The sequence below is a fragment of the Osmerus eperlanus genome, chromosome 25 (assembly GCF_963692335.1).
Source record: "Osmerus eperlanus chromosome 25, fOsmEpe2.1, whole genome shotgun sequence".
NCBI lineage: Eukaryota > Metazoa > Chordata > Actinopteri > Osmeriformes > Osmeridae > Osmerus > Osmerus eperlanus.
The window spans coordinates 1,789,202-1,807,247 of NC_085042.1; the positions used below are offsets into that span (position 1 = coordinate 1,789,202).

Here is an 18,046-nt window from a genome sequence, read left to right on the forward strand (position 1 = left end):
ACATATGGATGTAGATATAGATATATGTTGCATAGTCAAAGGGCTTAGTCATTCATCGTCATAACAGAGAGATAACTCCAGTTCTATGAGTGGAGCAAAACCCCAGAGAGGAGCTCTGCTCCTATTTGTTTACCACTCTGCATGTACGGAGCCAATCAACTGATGCTTAAATGTTTCCACTCCAGGTGCCATATGTAGGAGGGTGGCAGCCCCCTGCCCATTCTCCCAAAAACTTCAGCATGGGTCAAAATCTGAAAATAACTGAGAAGCTACAAGTTGTTGTACTGATGTCTGACTGAAAGCACCTGCCAGTTGCTTCCTTGTTGAGATGTCTATCTTGCCACCATCACATTAAGCCCTCCTCAGGGCCCATTGCAGGATGCCGCCAATGGGGAACTGTGAAAACTGATGAGTTTTTCTGAGAAGAGGTGCCCTTCTGAGGTCTCCAATGGAGACAGCTCAGTTGTGGAGGACGTCTCTTATTCCCGTTAGAGCAGATATTGGCTGCATGCACACAGAGGGGTAAACCACTAGCAGAGCTCTTCTATGGGGCAGAGCTCCACGATAGAGAACTTCATGTTGGTTCTTCACATTAGGACTGTGTAGTTACCCACTTACCTTTGTCTTGGTTAATTTCTTCCATGTACTGTAAGTTGCAGTTGTTTCATAACGAAGACAATAGTTTTGCATGTCAATGTCATTAGCTGGGGGAGCTGCCTGCCTGTTGCATGCAGCTACTTTTGCCAGTAAATGTTTTTTAATTTGTTATCATATGCAACATATTCAATTATGAATGTATATGTTTTTCAACACTGGGAAGAGGCCCCGGGGAAGACCCAGGACACGCTGGAGGAACTATGTCTCTCGGCTGGCCTGGGAATGCCTCGGGGTCCCCCAGGAAGAGCTGGTGGAAGTGGCCGGGGAGAGGGAAGTCTGGGCCTCCCTGCTTGGGTTGCTGCCCCCGCGACCCGACCCCCGGATAAGCGGAAGATGATGGATGGATGGATGTTTTTCAACAATATATATGCAATCTTTTTCAGATGTATGTGTATGAGACTGGTAAATGTAAGTATGAGTGTGCCTCATATATGTGGAAGTGATTTCATATGAGTATGTGTAAGTGTTCACATATGAGCGTGCATAAGTTTACAGAGAATGTAGAATGTAGAGAATGCAGGGGCGTCACTAGACCCTTTAAAAAAATCTAAATAAATCTGCGCTGTGCCCCATTAAAAATTTTTAAAGTTTGAGTTAACAATTTACTTTAATTTAACTTATTATTAGTCAGTACATTCATTTAGATTGATAATCACAGAAAAAAGAAACGCAGTATCCCAATCAACGCTTGTAAAATCTCTTCTGTGCTTGCTATAATAGCTAATAGAAGTCCAGGTGTTGGCACGCAAGTGAGAATTGAAGTAGACTAAGAAAACAATGTTTTCTTAAGTGAAGTTACTAAATAATAGGCCTACCGACCTTCTTATTTCAACACAAGTAATAACAACACAAGTCTATTGATGTACCTGCCAAAGCTGATATCCAACTTACGTCCCTGAACTGTAGATATAGTGGTTTAAGCAAGGCAAGTTTTTATAGTGCATTGTGTTGCACACTTCTTGTATGCAAGAAGCCTGGAAGAAAAAATGGGATATGAGTAAGGGCCTGTGAGCTTTATGTCTAGCAACGCCCCTGAATGTATGTATGCATCAGAATTTCAATAGTAGTTAAGAGAGTAAACAATAGGAGTAAACAATGTAAGTATGTCCTACACGTCCTCTCATACTTATGGTCACCTGTATTGACATTAATAAAAGCCAAAAAGAATACTTACCTGGTAATTGGAGTCCCAGGGTGACGCATAGTGGTCACCTTCTGTACAAAAATCTACAAATAGAACACTATATGGACAAAAGTATTGGGACACCTGATCATCCCACCTATATGAGTTTCTTATCAGCTCATTCCAAAACTAGGTTTTATAAGGTTTAATATGCTTCCATCCTTCTGGGAAGGCTGTCCACGAGATTTTAGAGTGTGTCTGTGGGATTTAGTGCCCATTCAGCCACAAGAGCATTAGGGAGTTTGGGCACTGCTGTTGGCTGATTACACCATAGCTTGCAGATGGCATTAAAAAGAATCTGTAGACTTCACTTTGTACATAAGGGCATAATTATACATATATATAGAGAAGGAGAGAGAGTGAGCGAGAGAATATTAATACCACTGTGAGTCAGAACGAGTGCCAAATATATTCAGTCAGTAGTGGAATGCCTCCCAATCACATTGCTTGGTGGGAACTTTTGTCCAGTGGCTGGCCTTCCAGAGGAATATGAGGAGCGTGCTTCCCTGAAAATTGACATGGGAGTCACAGGGGCAAACCCAGCATAGTCACCATCCACGGTAGACACAGTGGTTAGGATAATTATAGGTAGATGACAGTCTATTAATACTCATGGTAGTGGGATCTGTACTCGACTTCACATTGCTGTAGTCATTTTGTAAGTTGTTTATGGTCACTGGATGGTCACAATCCTTTTGTGTAACACAATGATGCGAGTTTTTAAGATATGTTTTTGATTCCAAAATTCAATTCCAAAGAAAATCTGAACTATAGTGCAAATGTGTACACAGGGCATACTTCCTTTAAACATGTAAATACCACTTCAAACAGGATGTTTATGGTCAAAACAGTCAGTTCAAGCGCTTCAGCAATTTTATTGGACAAAGCAAGAAGACATTGATTATAGTAGCAGAAACATGATCAAACTCCAGGGGTCACACCTCTTAAAACCATAAGTCTACCATGTAGGCACTGCCTACTCTTGTCATTTCAGTTTGAACAAATTAGCTCTATAAGGCAACGCAATAAGCCTCCACTTCCCTGGCATAAAAGGACGATAGTGCGAATTTCTGATCAAGTCTTGTTTTTCATATTGGTTTAAAAAAAAAACATGAGAAATGCCATTTTATGCACAGTATTACTTAATTTTACAACTTTCTTTTTTTTTTTTTTTTTTACACTGTGGAGCAATGCCATCTATTCCCTGCATGGAAGTATCACAAACACGGCATTGTGCCAGTGCCATCATGGAGAAACATTTGACAGGGCTGATTTGCTACTCACAAGGTGCTACTCATCTATCAAAACAAAACATAACTAAAAAAATAAAGCAAGCCCCCACAGTTGACATTTTGCTTTATACATTTTGAAATGGTTATTTACACAAGGGGAGAAAAATGTGATATGACAGGAAAACAGTGGAATGCAAAAAGACCCCCTCAAATTTGTAAAATTACAAGAGAAAAACTGTGCAATATCGATCTGCCCTTAGAGGGGAAAGCAGTGGCATCAATCCCTGCAACTGGTTTGGATTCTAAACTGGAAGAGGGTAGGGACAAAAACCGAATACCTGTTAAGATTGATGACTGCACATAATTCATTGCTTCAAACTGAAATAATTTTCTTGTGTAAAAAAAAAAAAAAAGAAAAAAAAGAAAGAAAAACAGCATTGACAATTGGCAATATATAAATGAAAATGATAGCAGTTGAGTCATTGTAAACAAAAGGCTCAAATCCCCAAAAGTATCTACTTTACAGTTTAATATTCATTTACACTTTAACTTAAAACGGTCTAGCTCTCTTTCCATGTAGTCTGTCTACCACAAGAGCGTAATACCTGTGTGAGCACAACCTCCCTAACTCCCTTTAACACACCTCTCCCCCCCTATTCTAGTCCTCTGCTTCAGAAGTCCATTTCGCCTCCTCATTCCACGTACCAATGAGTCTCAAGTTTGCCACGAATGGAGAGGGCATCCGACACGTCTGTGTGAGGCAGCAGCCAGGAGGCTGGACCAGGCTACCCCCCCTCTATCAGTGTGTGGGGTATCCTGTGGCTCCCATGCCAGGCTGGTTCGCTAGCATGCTCCCATTCAGTCCCTGTGTGGGCTCCATAACCCCGCCGTTACTGATGGCACTGACCCCCGTCCAGCCTGCACTGGCTGGTAAGTGGCTGCAAACAAGGGGAGAGACACAACATGCCGGCGGGTTAGAGGAGGGGAGGGGGTTAGAGGAGGGGAGGGTGCAGGGGACAGACATGGCACATGAAATCAGGTGGAGAAACAAGGGGAGGACGTGAAGTGATGAGGGGGGGGATGAGCACTGAATTAGGCTTGCCGAGAAAACGGAGAGGAAGAAAGATAAGAGCATGGCCGCGGGAACTAGGGGTGCTGCCCAACACCCCGACAGCACGAGAATTAAAAATGATATGACTTGAAAATCCACCACCGCGGCACAGCCCCGCAGTAGCGGACTGGCCATCGGGAGCACCGGGAGAAGAATAACGATGGAAAACCAGGCTAAGAAACGTAAGGGTGGGGCTGAAAAATGAGACAAAAAGACTTCACCTTCACTAGACAAGGTTTTACCAATTGAAAAACAGCTATGTTTATATGACATAAGGCTCAAAAAACTATTTTGCGCTCAAAAAGGCCAAAAACTACGCGCGCTCGCATTGCGTATCGTACTCCCGAACTAGCGTCATATCAAACACTGAATGTGCATGCATTAGCAGGGCAGCTGTAGTGGCGTATACGGGGGCCGGTTCTGGTGGGCTGGTCTAGATCAAAGTCCAGGGCCTATTTTTACTCCCAGTCCGTCCCGCAACATTAAATCAGCCAATTCTCTCTTGTATTTGACATGATCACAGTGAGTCCTTGGCTTGCTTATTCAGAATGAAGTGTGAACGAAATATTACTCTGGCCGTGGTGCATCTATTGAGATGATAAACTTTGATTTGGTTACATGTAGTTAAACAGAACTGATAAAAAAAACGTTTATACAATTAACAGGTGATATATCAAAGTATAGACTTAAAAATTCTCACAGCATCTCAAGTCCCCATGGCAAACAAATATTAAAATTAAATGCCTCAAAGAAATGACAAAAACAATGCAATGCAGGTATTAAATAAACGGTTAGGGACGGCACACTATCACCGCCAGTGGTAGCCAGTGATTCAGAGGGTCAGGTAGCACATTCAGCTGTGAGTCCGAAAGACCAGGGCTGGGAGTGTTCCCTATGAGGACACCCGTCGAGGGAAAACGACACCAGAAAAATGCCATTGGCCAGCGAAATGAATTCTGTAGGTTTTGCCTTTTTCTTCCCATTTGGAAGGATAGAGGGGTGTCTTGTGCTCCTCTCCCAGGCCAGAGCTGCAGGTTGCTAGGGGCAGTCTGTGCGGAGAGCCCCCTATGGTGGAGGCCCTTGGCTGCAGCCCTGGACGATGGAGCAGGAGGGGGCTGGGGGGGGACAGGGGGAGGGGGGACAGGGGGGCTGGCACACCTGGATACTTACTTAAAACCCTGCTGGTTCCAGGCCTGGCCGTACACGCCGTAGGTGGGCACCTGCCAGCCATTGGGCACGTACTGGCCGATCTGCTGGGCGTTGCCGTACCACTGGCCCCACTGGCCGTAGGGCTGGGCGGCCGCGAAACCCACTTTGTTCTGCTGCAGGGGAGAGGAGAGGGGAGGGGAGCGTCAGGACAGCTGGGAACGTGGCTCACATTTCAACAGCCTCCCTGCGTGGGGGGTGAGGGGTCCGGGTGGGCTCCATACCTGGGGTACCTGCACCTGTGGCTGCATGGGGTTTATCATGTCTGGGGTCTCCTTGCCCCAGTAGCACTTGACCATGTGGCCCTCTATCGAGGTCCCGTTCACAGACACGATGGCGTGGGCTGCTCCTTCGTGAGAGTTGAACCTGGACAGGAGAGAAGGGAGAGAAGGAGGGAGAGGGCGGTAAACAGGCGAGCATGCACCCACACTACAGAGGGTGCTCCTCGCGCGTCAACAAAACGAACCTCACAAACGAGTAGCCCTTGTCTGGGAAAACCCGCACTTCCATGATCTGTCCGAACGGAGAGAAGGTCTGTCTCATCAGTTGCTCTGCAAGAGAAAGCAGGGGGGGATAGGTTGTGACATGGACCTGCCGTGTCGAGCTGTTCCGATCCACATAGCAAGACCTGTACCAGGTCTCAGGATGTAGGACTACTGACCAGTCAGACCAGAGCTGACCCCGCCACAGTACACTGTACAGTTACTGGGACTGGATTGGTTCACCACTTCATCAAAGGACAGGTGTTTCGTGTTGTCTAGGTAGAAGGAGAAACATAAGGGAAATCAGTCTATCAATCCATCCATCTCACCCTCCATCAACCTGCAGCTCTGCAATCTGTTGATGGATGGGCAGCATCTGGTGGTAGTTATAGCTCAACGGTAGAGCATTTGACCGCCGATCATGAGGTCGCAGGTTTGAATCCCTCCAACGTAAGCAGCCTTGGATAAAAGCGTCCGCTCAATCAACACTTCACTGTTATAGTGTATTCAATTAGCCATTGTATCCACAGCGACATACGGAGGAGGCCTCAAACCCAGGATATGTAGATCTGCAGGCAAATGGCTCTACCACTGAGCTATACCCACCCACCATTATCATATTAGAGTAATGAGGCGTGCTCACTTTCGTAAGTGGCTTTGGGAGCAGGGGGTTTTCTGGTGGCCCAGTTTGTCCTGATCTGTCGCCCCCCCAGCCACTGGCCTCCCATCTGCTGAATCGCGTTCTCAGCATCCTGCGGGCAGAATCGCACACACTCGTCTGTCATCACGACACACGCTTGTCTATAATCATCCATCATCACAAGGAGCACAACACACATTAAAAAAAAAGGACTATTGAAATGTGCGGTCGACATAAGGGCAGTACTTACCCACTTGTTGAAGAAGGACACAAATCCATAGCCTTTAGACTTCCCGGTGGCCATGTCTTTGACCACTCTAGCGTCCCTGAGGGGAAATACAGCATTCACTCAGACAGTCTGCAACACAGCCCCAAGGATTTCAGAACACATGATCCTTAACGAGGATACGTCAGTGGAGGTATACTTACGATATCCTTCCAAATGGGCCAAATGCTGCTTTGACGTCGTCTGTGGTGATTTCCGGGCTAAGGTCACCGACAAACACATGGAAATGATCTGGAGGAAGGAGAGACACGACTATGACTAAACATGTGAAACAGGCCGCCATCAGTGAAACCTTTACACCCCCTCCGCCATATATGCGATTCTTACTGCTTGTGTCTTTTTTCTGACTGGTTGGTGTGGTGGCCCAGTTGACCTTCACCTCCTGGATAGAATGAGGAGAGAGCAAAGCAGATGGAGTATGTTTATACGATTCAGATGACACTTGCTACATTTTAGAGTGTGAGGTGTTAGAGAAATGGGCCAGTGAACATTGTGACATGCTTAGAGAGCTGGTATGAGTAAATAACTTGCTAGTAAATTTGGAAAACATTGCTAGCAAGTAGGCGACATGACAAAATAAGTATAGACAGTCCAAAAAAACATGGGACTTAAAGATCCGTTCACCAACATTACTCTTATTATTATTAAGAGCGTCTGCTAAATGACTAAATGTACTCCTCAGACTGCTCTATATTACCTTCTGAGGATAAAAGCAATGTATCATAATTGTTCCTGTAGCCCTAATCTCATTGCATTCACTGAATTCCTCATGAAGCATAAAGCAGCTGGGCAAATACATACATTGGAACTACTTACCTATAGGAAGAACCATCATATAAGAGGACAGCACACCTTATTGCACTTGACTTTGAATGATGTCACAGTCATTCTGCTGGTCAGACATTTCAGATTGACCACCCACAGCCCGCCCGTCCCCACTCACCCTTTAGATACGATAGCTTACCTTACCCATTATTTTACGTCCATTCATGGCAGCTAGGGACGCAGCCGCATGCCTGTGTTCGTAGAATTCTACAAAACAGTACGGGTCGTTCCCAGCCGTCTGTTGAGACATTATATAATGAGTAAATATGAGTATGGCCAGGTCAACAAAGTCTCACATAACAAACAGTTACAATACGTAGGGAATTGTATTGATAAAACATTAACAGTCAACTCATTGTAAACGTATAAACACACAACAAATGCACATGTAGTGGAGAGGGACACTCACGTCAACAATCATTTTACAGCTCTTGCAAGGTCCTATTTGTGTGAAAACCTGGAGGATCAGAGGCTCAGTAACATCCCTAGACAGGTTCCCAACATACCTAGAGCAGAAAGGAAGACATGTGAGGAGAATTGAAGGCTCCTGAACCTTTCAGCGAAATATTATGCCCCATATATGCACTGCATTCTGCAATTGGTACTTCAATCCATATTGCTTGGTGACTAAAATATCAAGCTAGCTGGAAACTTGTTATAGCGCACTCATGGACAGCCGTTTATTTATACTTATGGAGATATTAATAGGCGCTTATTTTGCCAACTACAATGTCCTGTGGAGATCGCTAGCTGAACGTTGACGTGGCTGCTTGCAATGCATGCACCCATCGGCCGGGGCCTACAGACTACAGATATAGGAATCCAGCCTGCTCGCAATTTCACAAACTCACCGAACCCAGTTCGTGCAATCAAGCTAGCAATGAGAAATGAAAGGCATTAGTCTAACTGCCTAACTAGGTCTAGTTGTCGAAAATCCCATCTGTAAAATCCATTCCAAATGACTGGGAGGCTATTTAAAATGTATATTCTACGTGTGGCTTAACCCAAAACGTCCGTGTACAGTACAGCCTTACTAGCCTGCAAACTTTAGCGGCCATTCAGCTAGTTATCGTTAGCCAACTAGCTACGCTTCTGTGATTAACAATACATTGAGTATTAATAATACATTATTAACGGGAGTCCGCAGAGATAAAGAACACACAACTTTTGAAAAAACTAGCAGGCGATCTTTAGCAAATGGCAAGACCTGATACTACACGTAGAGTACAATGCTACAGTCACACGCGAGCTATCTAGCTAATGTCGATAGCTCTAGCTTTTACTTACAGGGTCTTGGGCTGGTCATCGTCCATCATCATTTTTCAGTCCTGTGTGTGTATTGCGTTGTACCTATGTTAAACAATCTGTTTCGACGTGGGCTACGAAAGAAACTGCCGAAGGTGACAACAATGCCACCGACAAGCTAATGTGATTCACGTTAGCTAGCTGAACGGCTAGTTTCGGTTGCCTGCCCTGATGAACAATGGGAAGTTGAAGATGGCGGAAAATCAGAGGGGAGCATCACATGCGAGCGGCCACACTGATGGATGTACCAAATTAGTACCTAGCTTCCAGGTTTATCCACGTATGCTGTTACATTGCTGTATGTAGCAAAATATCTGATCCCTAAAGCCGTCAGTATATTTGCCGGATTGTACATTTAAAGCACTAGTTACCTGGCTGGAGAATAATCTGATAAAATGTTTACATCTATGACACATCTGGATCCTCCCTGAATCCACAGTTGCTTAATTCTAAAATATTCTCAATTGCAAGCTGATCGGCAGAAATATAAAGCATTTCACTCCTATTTGTGGATATTTTGATTCACTGGAACTTAACTGTAATGTAATTATTGTGTAGGCTAACGTGTGAACGTCACAGCGACCGATCTACAGCGACCTATCTACGTCAGATCACAGACGGTTGCATTCGGTTACTCAGCTGGTACGATGCAAAGAATTAACACATAAAACACTCAGAGACTGCAGGTAGGTCGGTTCTGATATCTGCAATTGCTTTAGCTAGTGTTGCTGTTGTTGCTAAATTCAATAAATTCGAGGGGCGGAGCTTCAGCTCCTTCGGCGACACGCCCCCCCAGTCTCAGAGAAAACTGCTGATTTTCTCACAATTTCAAAGCCTAATTTATCATACTAGTCGTTGTTTATTTCAGTCGAATTTGGATGGGTAGTTAACAACACATTCTTCTGTGGTGTGGTGAACTTAAAACTAATTTTCAATTCCACTTTACAGCATCTTTAAACATATGCACCGCCCATATAATCAAACCCGGGCCTCGACGCAAACACATTTCAACTTAGAGGAGTTTAAGTCTCAAGAGCATGAAAAAATTACTGATGGTTTTGAAAATAATTTTGGAAACAAAAAATAGACGTACTCATAAATGCTCAAAAGTTTAATTAGACATTCACAGGACAGATGCACATGTTAATGTACATAAAGTTCCACAAATGAATGACTAATTTAAGTGTTTTCAACTGACTTAGATTTTCTTGTCACAGATGTTCATGTCATGGATTTTTTTGAGGGTCAAATAAATGTTGGATTTAGTCTTCTCTGTGCTCTTCGCTGGCAAGTTGAATGTGTCCTTACTGTAAATTTCGATACACAGAAATTGAATTTCAAAAACAGAGAGAAACCCTCAAAAACAAATAATTAGTTCAATGAAGTTGCTTGCCAAAATAAATTGCAATAGTGTATTGTTGCTGTTATCCTAACAGAGTTAAGTGAAAGGCTCCGTCATTTCACCCTGACCTCACTGATAGTGTAGACTTACCCAGTGCAAGATGGTGGGGTGGGCCTCAATCGTCTGACTACATAGAGGCTGAAAATCACTCCAGGGACCAGAAAAGCACAGCACCACCCCAAACACAGCCAAAATGCATTCTGAAGAAATCGAGACAGAGTTGTGTTGAAAGGGAACTTCAAACCCATGTCTGAAGTGTGAGATTCACAACAAATTCATTTAGCATATGCGTTTAGCATACCCAAAGTGAAGTACAATGGGGATTTAAACCTGGTCCCTTGATCTGCAGACATGTAACTTACCCATGGATCTAATACATTCACACATACTGCCATGTACACATTGTCCAATGACACAGCAAGCCAATGACAACTCAGGACCTCATTCAAGATCTAGGAAGGGACATGTATACAGATTTGGCATTTGCTTGTTATGTATAGGATAGAGCACGTCATACTAGAACACATACTAACTGTTCAAAATAACCAGAACAAAAATAAGTTATACAATTGTATATGAGGGTTTGTCTTCTTGTGTGTGTTGTGTTACAAAGACTAAACCGAGATGAAAAGCAGCTATGATTACTGTATGTGTTTTTAGCCAGCAAGATGTAAGCAAGATGTATACAGGTACATTCCATGTGACATTCTAGGCATTCCATCTGGCTCAGTTGTTGTTCTAACTGTGAACTTACCACTTGACGGGCCCAGCCCAGGTAGTGAAGCAGGTAGTGTTCACTTCTCTCCAAGATACACTTAGACATCTGCCAGTGTAAGACACAGCAAGCTATTTCTTGTCATGGAAATGTGATCCTTATCCAGATAAGAATTATACCAATGCTGAGGCTTTGTGTTCTTAACCTACTAGTGGCAGTTCAGAGATAATTTAAAGTTACCATTATACAGCAATAACATTTGTTCATAATTGCTGTGTTGTTAAGTAGTTAATTACTGTCTTACGTTCGATACGATGAGAGGAACATTGGTATACAGGGCAACTTCAGCTTTGCTAAAGCTTTCCAAGGTTTTGTTCACATTGACCTTATGTGAGGGGAAGACACATTACATGCAGAATTATAAAACCTCTGTTGTTCTTGCTCTCTCTCTCTCTCTCTCTCTCTCTCTCTCTCTCTCTCTCTCTCTCTCTCTCTCTCTCTCACACACACACACACACACACACACACACACACACACACACACACACACACACACACACACACACACACACACACACACACACACACACACACACACACATACACAACTATACTTCAAGTGTACCATGTAGGTTTTGCTGATGTTCCTCAAGGCGTTGAGACTTGTGCTCATGCTTCCCTGTGAGAGAAGAATTAGTGTTTTAAACAAGGCAAATTTAGCTTAAGTTCACCATTCCTTTTTTTTTGGACAACTCACTGCATCTGTCATCTGTTGCCCAACAGTGCCGTCCAGACCTCTGCTCGTTGCTGCCTCATATTTTAAATCTTCTTTTATCTTTGTGTTAGCCTGACAATACACATTTTGGATACATTGAAACTGCCAATCCATGGTTCACTGCATTCATTTAAACATCAAAAATTATCAGATACATACAGGAAGTCCGGCCTTCTCGTCAAGTTCGTTGGCCAAAGCAGCAAGATCTCTTTTAACGACTGGTCGGCTCAGCTGTAAAATCGATAGAGATGTACACAGATGTTTAACATGTCATGCCCATACTCGATGGAGCATAGAAACATTTAGTTCTTCAGATTAATACCAGCAGTAGCAGGTTGTCGTAGTCGATGCCTTCTAACCCAATCTTGCTGAAGGTCACTAGGCCTTGCTTCCCTTTGTCAGGGATTAGCTTTAAGTCATTCACATTGATGGACATGTTCTGAGCAGCATTCCTGAATCCTGTGAAATACTATAAACAACAACAAATGTGGGAAGAGGCATTTAGCACAAATGATTTAAGAGTAAATAATAAGATTATGTCCAAATGCAACTGTAGGCTTAAAGATGACAAATGACACCTTGGTGGAATTCAAGAAGTCCTCAAGGTCAAATAACTGATTCATGTCCATGCTGTGGAACAATGACTCCCCCCTCTCACATCCTCTGAAGCAAGGAGAAGTAAAACAACAAACTGAGTTTCATTTGAATAAAAAGGCCCAATGTGTTGATACACTACAAAGATACAATGGACGATTGTATCTTATCTCATAAGTATATGAGTAAATTGTTGTTCGAGAAATTAGACAGCTTACTGGTAGATCTTGCTGATGCTTGGGTTGATCTGGGTAGCATTAGAGAGTATGCTGTCATTGAAGCCTTTAAAAATATCCTCATGATCTAGGAACTATATGAAATTAAAGTTATTGGACAAACCCCCTTTAATGTGCTTTGTTTAATGTTAATTGTCTGGTAGATGACACAGGACATAATAGCTGAGAACTGCCTCCACCACTTTGTTTGATTACAGATGGCCTCGCTTTCTATACATGCTCTATAATGTGCTGTTACAGTGGGCATGGTGGGCCCATACAATCAGATTTGGCCTTCACCTTAAACAGCTGTCCGTTGGTCCAGCTCCGACAGCCTAGGGCATGAATGTTACCCCCAAAGAACAGCATGACAAACACCAGAATGACAAAGAGCCAGGAGAACGCCAAGCTCAACACCACAGAACTGTGGGAAAGTGGAAGGAAGCATTCAAAGAAATATATGAAAGAAATACGGGAAAGCTTAATCGGTTACCGTGTGAAGGATGTTGATGGGAAGAGCCACCAGAGAAGAAGTAGTGAGGTGGGTAGGTGATGCCTACGCTCTGAACAGGCTGATTGCAGTGTGTTCCAGGCAGACATGGGGGAGGGTGTCGTAGATGGTGGGGTTGAAGAGCACAGGCAGGCTCAGACAAACAGCAGCCACCATCAGAAGCACCACGACCAGCATTATAGTGCAGAATGTAACTGCCACTGCCCATCTGCAGGGGGAGCCACAGAATGACAACCCACATGACTCTACTATTACAAACCCACCTAAACAGTATAGCAGGAGATAGGAAGAGATCCAAATATATTTCCTATTAGATATCCTGAAGATAATCTAAATTGGGGTGATGTGCCAAAGCAACTTCTAAATAAAACCAAGTAATATTCTATAGACAGACAGACAGACAGACAGACAGACACACAGACACACAGACACACAGACACACAGACACAGACAACACACACACACACACACACACACACACACACACACTACAATGGTATCAGTGTTTTCAAACACTAATGGTATCAGTATTTATCTCAAGTCAAGAGATTAAAAAAAAGTCCTGGAAGATAGTATGAACCCTCTACTCTACGCAGAGATGTTACCGGACATAGTCATAGTAGTCCACAGATCCAGAGTAACGTCTCACAGCAGCCCTCAGCTCAGAAGCTCCTTCTGTTAGAGACTGCATGGAAGGGAAGCTACGGCTGCTGTTATTCAGAGACTCCTGGTTTCTGTTGAGCTCCAACAGGAGAGCTGAGGCAGAAGAAACAGACAGTGAGAGGCCAAAAGACAGACCATGGAGGTAGGTTATTGGCGCATGACTCATAGAGCGTGTTTAAAACGCCACGATGAAGACATGAAGTAGATACTGTATGTCTGTGCCATAGGGGCCACTCTTACCTGTCATAGTGGGGGCCATCTGGTCTGAGCAGAGCTGGGGAATGCTATTGAAGCTGGAGTTGCCCTGGAAAACATTTGTTCTGTTAGCACAGAGGCAGGATAGTACTTCCTTTTGAACCTGTCATAATTATCACATGCACTCAAAACTTTGTTTTTACTTGCCTCTCTGACCAGGCCTTCAAGGTCAGATGTGGGGGGCATTTTATACAGTATGTCCTCTATTCTCGGGATCTACCATGACAAAGAACATAGATTGTATTTGACTGGTTTCCCACAGACAAACTAAACCTGTGGACCAAGGTGGCAGCCTACCAGCGTGTAGTCAGCATCTGTCTCCAGGTTGCTGGGGTCTGGTATATCACAGCTAGAGCAACTCTTCAGAGACTGCAATCTTCTCTGGAGTCCCTGGAGGTCCCTCTGCATATTTCTTTGTCTTGCCTGCAATTTCAGCTTAGTGGTGCGCACTGTCTGCAGGTTCTCAATGCTGCTGATAGCCTCTGTGGGTACGATAAGCAAAAAGGATGTCATGCAGCAGAGAACAAGGACAAAGTGAGTACTGTAGAAAAGTAGATTCACCGATTCACATCCATCTTTTATACATTTGAAACTGTAGCAGCAGTATTAGAATGTTGGAACATCAAGTACCGACTAAAGATGGACAAAACATGTAGATCACATGTGTGATCATAGCAAGCAAAGTCTTGCCACTCCCTGTTACTGAAGGAAAACATGAAGCAAGCCAGCATGTCAACATAACAATGATTGTAGTCATGTGTTATTCACATATCTTGTTTTTCATGTCTGCACCTCAATCTGCACTGTGTGACAAGTCAGACAAAGAACATACCTCCCACCGAAACAGACAGTTGAGTGAGTGCTTTGTTAACCTCAAAAATGACAGATGAGACGATGTTTGCACCGATGGTGACATTTGCACCTGAAAGCAAAGCATTCATTCAGCATAAAAGTATTTTACCCACAGTAACTTCGAGCTATAAATTCAAGCCTTAAATTGGGTACCGTAGATTGCCGTTGAGATTTCTGCCTTGGGAATAGAATATTGCTCCATGACAACTTGCATTTTCTGAAAAAGAAAGCCATTATATTTACAAACAGGAGAGAATAATACTTTGCCAACACCTCAATTTTTATTAATGTTTTCTTTTTTTGTATTGAGCATGTACTATACATGTAGCTAACAGGGTGTTATAAAGGGCCAAACCCGAGGAATAGATTTCAGAGATTCCTCCACACTCCTCAGATTGGTGTCCAGCTGGGTCAGGCTAGGGCTCATGTTCCCACGCACTTTACTGTTTACTGAGAAAGCCAGAAAGACTGCTACCCTGTACAAACACAAACACCCACATACATACAAATGTAAACCCTATTTGTCTACTAAAAATAACTATTTGTGTGTTTGTGCGAGTGTTTGTGTGTGCCTGTCTGTCTGTCGGACAGTGCAACGCTTTCTCACAGGAGTAAGAGGGTGGTGAGACTTAGGCAAACAGCCACACCGATGTCCTGATGAAAGCGGGACGATAGCTTTGATGACTGGGTGTTTGTCTCTGCCTTCTTGCCATGGAAATGACGCCAAGCTAGAACAGCGCCAGCGATGGGCATGAGCAGCAGGTAAAGTACTGCCAGGATCAAACACACCAGGTACCCAGCCTCATAGTGCACCAGCTGTTGGATGAAATGATTATTTGACTTAGGCTACTTAAAATCAAATGTATCCAGATTAGACGGACTGTAAGGTAAGAAAAAAAGGGATTGTTCACAACTTCCATTGCAAATCATTACATTTACATTTGATTACTTCAGCAGACACTTGAATCCAAAGCGACATGCAAATCGCTCAATCAATTCTGCCTCAGGAGCTAAAACTTATTCTGGAGTATTGCCAGTGATAGCCAGAGATGGAAAATCATCACTCAAGGAAAATATACAAAATATATATTTTATAAAGATTATGTAGATGTACCACTGACAATGATTAAAAAAACATTTAAAACGGAACCTACATTTTAAACACCAATTTAAAATGTTAAAGATCTAAAGGAAGAGAAAAGGTCCAACAATGAAACTTGATTACTCAGGTCTGTTCATTCTGTTTAATAATAATAATAATAATAAATTGTATTTGTATTGCACTTTACATTACAACAGTTTAATTGAACAGCATCAGCATAAGGGCAATAATTAGTATTTGATAAGAGTTAGAACACAGGGAACTATTTTTTTACCTGAGAAATGTTCTGTTGTTCATTCTTCAAGATCTTAGACACAATGTCTGAAATAAAGAGTATGTAATTGTTCGCTTTTAAACCATATTTTACAGCATTGACCCCATAGTGCAATGCCAGTCAGCTAGCGCAGTTCTTGCGTTGGCACACGTTCACAGCGAATGATGAAGTGCCCACTGTGGCTCACCAAATCCATAGCTCCACTACTTGGTGTAGCTCAACAAGGGCGAACGCGCGTATAGGCTATTTATTTTGAAGAACACAAACTGCTCAACCAAAAAACTCCACACGCGGCACTGTCTATAGCCAGCATATGAAGCCAGAAAAAAACTCAAGTTTTCAAAAAAGACTAAGGAGTATAGGCTAATTGGTGATCTCGATTCCCGAGATCCATGGCTACACGCTTTAGTGTGATGCGCATATGACAGCGGACATATTTAGGCCTATTTTTTGTTAACGCAAAAATCAATCAAAACAACTCGCGGCACCGCACATCCTTTGGTCCAGAGCAACACACCTGCTACATTTCAACTTGCCGTGCCTGCTCAGTTCGAGATAATCGAGCCACAGATACACAAGCACACGAATTGGCATTAAAGTATTAATAGATTGTTGATGGGGAGAATAATATAAATTGTTAACAAAACACTGTTACATACCTTCTGGGAAAGGGTTAGGCTGTACAGACTCCAGGAAACTATGGGCAAATTTATACAAGGGTCTAAGGCCTTGGTCTGACATCTCTACTTGCTGAGTTGGAGTTTCGGTGAAGCTGAGGAAAGGTTGAGCTCCATTGTCTGTGCTGATGCAGCGCTCGGAGTAGACTTGGATCCGCAGCAGAAATACTATGAGCACCCACAACCGTCCACGATGCAGGACACCCATGGTTTAACAAGTCCGGTAACTAATAAAGCCAAAGACAAACTGAAGTGAAAGTAACAGCGATAAAAATAATAATAAAAAATCACATTGGCATCCCCAGTTTTTGTATGGCTTCTACATAGGCTATTTCTCCCAAACATACTTAGGCCAAATGTAAATATTTGAATATTTGAATGCCTCAAGGCATTAACTAACTTTTGTGTCAAGAGTTAGCTCACCTGTAAATCATAAGAGTAGTTCTTCCACAGACGTCAGACGAGTTTGAGCTGAGACATTCTGCTGTAGCAGTGGCGGTTCTACATTGAATTACACCCAGGGCGAGACACCCTTCGCCCCCCCCCCCCCCCCCCCATTGAAATCAAAAGGCTGTTATGGTAAGACCGATTATGTTCTATACAGCTAAAACAGCCTGGGGTCAAATTGACACCAAACATAATAGGAGGGTTACATAAACATGCCCTTACACGCTAAATGTCTGTTATTACATGCTATATTAATATAACTTTTAGGGAGGAACACTTTTAGTTATGACGTTAAACTATACTTTGTCACGAAATATAGTTGTAGCAAATAGCAAATGTTCGTCTTTGAAATACCTACAGATTTGAAAATTCCGTTGGCTTATTACAGGGCCTAACCTAAATAATGAAAATAAATAATAACTGAACTTGTAACAGTTTTGTTGCAAAGCACACTATTATGGTGAAATTTTATCTCCTGTTTGTTGAGTTAAAACCGAAATATTGTTGTTGCATAGCAAGCATCATAGCAAAAAGGCTAACAAACGTACGAGTTAGCCTATACCAATTTTTTTTCAATTCGCCATTTCACACAATTAAAAAAAAACTAAAATGTGCAGGAACTTTAGGCCTATATTTA

General features: G+C 43.0%; 2 protein-coding genes across 5 annotated transcripts; both read right to left on the reverse strand.

Moving 5' to 3' along the window:
* Positions 1–2,942: 2,942 nt before the first annotated feature.
* On the reverse strand, positions 2,943–9,185 carry LOC134011945 (cytotoxic granule associated RNA binding protein TIA1-like). 2 transcript variants are annotated; one of them, XM_062451499.1, is made up of 12 exons: positions 8,910–9,185; positions 8,032–8,128; positions 7,762–7,860; positions 7,125–7,179; positions 6,941–7,028; positions 6,762–6,837; positions 6,515–6,623; positions 6,051–6,146; positions 5,856–5,940; positions 5,614–5,755; positions 5,354–5,502; positions 2,943–4,010 (listed from the first exon to the last, which is right to left on the reverse strand). In XM_062451499.1, exons 1-12 carry the CDS (start codon positions 8,939–8,941, stop codon positions 3,872–3,874), a joined length of 1,167 nt encoding a protein of 388 aa, XP_062307483.1. In that variant the 5' UTR covers positions 8,942–9,185; the 3' UTR covers positions 2,943–3,871. The 2 variants fall into 2 exon arrangements, with proteins under 2 accessions (XP_062307483.1, XP_062307481.1); XM_062451497.1 differs by having other exon boundaries at positions 5,354–5,505; positions 8,910–9,176.
* Positions 9,186–10,020: 835 nt separating this feature from the next.
* LOC134012261 (prominin-2-like) lies at positions 10,021–17,460 on the reverse strand. 3 transcript variants are annotated; one of them, XM_062452015.1, is made up of 24 exons: positions 17,386–17,460; positions 16,945–17,189; positions 16,286–16,332; positions 15,517–15,725; positions 15,265–15,385; positions 15,063–15,126; positions 14,890–14,979; positions 14,355–14,539; positions 14,205–14,273; positions 14,043–14,106; positions 13,745–13,895; positions 13,189–13,347; positions 12,929–13,052; positions 12,632–12,723; positions 12,398–12,482; positions 12,142–12,288; positions 11,979–12,050; positions 11,802–11,891; positions 11,670–11,723; positions 11,349–11,429; positions 11,084–11,152; positions 10,692–10,781; positions 10,420–10,529; positions 10,021–10,234 (listed from the first exon to the last, which is right to left on the reverse strand). In XM_062452015.1, the coding sequence occupies exons 2-24, from the start codon at positions 17,168–17,170 to the stop codon at positions 10,126–10,128; spliced, it is 2,508 nt and encodes an 835-aa protein (XP_062307999.1). In that variant the 5' UTR covers positions 17,171–17,189; positions 17,386–17,460; the 3' UTR covers positions 10,021–10,125. The 3 variants fall into 3 exon arrangements, with proteins under 3 accessions (XP_062307999.1, XP_062307998.1, XP_062308000.1); XM_062452014.1 differs by having other exon boundaries at positions 16,945–17,209; positions 17,386–17,453; XM_062452016.1 differs by lacking the exons at positions 10,021–10,234; positions 10,420–10,529; positions 10,692–10,781; positions 11,084–11,152 and adding an exon at positions 11,195–11,252 and having other exon boundaries at positions 16,945–17,209; positions 17,386–17,453.
* Between the last annotated feature and the right edge of the window lie 586 nt (positions 17,461–18,046).

Coding starts and splice junctions, on each gene's coding strand:
- LOC134011945 (XM_062451497.1), bottom strand. CDS start 8,941: ATGATGATGGACGATGACCAGCCCAAGACCCT. Junction 7,180..7,761: donor GACGTAAAATAATGGGTAAG/GTAAGCTATCGT, acceptor CATTCTATCCAG/GAGGTGAAGGTCAACTGGGC. Junction 6,147..6,514: donor TCCCAAAGCCACTTACGAAA/GTGAGCACGCCT, acceptor CCTTCTACCTAG/ACAACACGAAACACCTGTCC.
- LOC134012261 (XM_062452015.1), bottom strand. CDS start 17,170: ATGGGTGTCCTGCATCGTGGACGGTTGTGGGTGCTCATAGTATTTCTG. Junction 12,051..12,141: donor ACGACAACCTGCTACTGCTG/GTATTAATCTGA, acceptor TCGATTTTACAG/CTGAGCCGACCAGTCGTTAA. Junction 11,892..11,978: donor ACGAGAAGGCCGGACTTCCT/GTATGTATCTGA, acceptor GTGTATTGTCAG/GCTAACACAAAGATAAAAGA.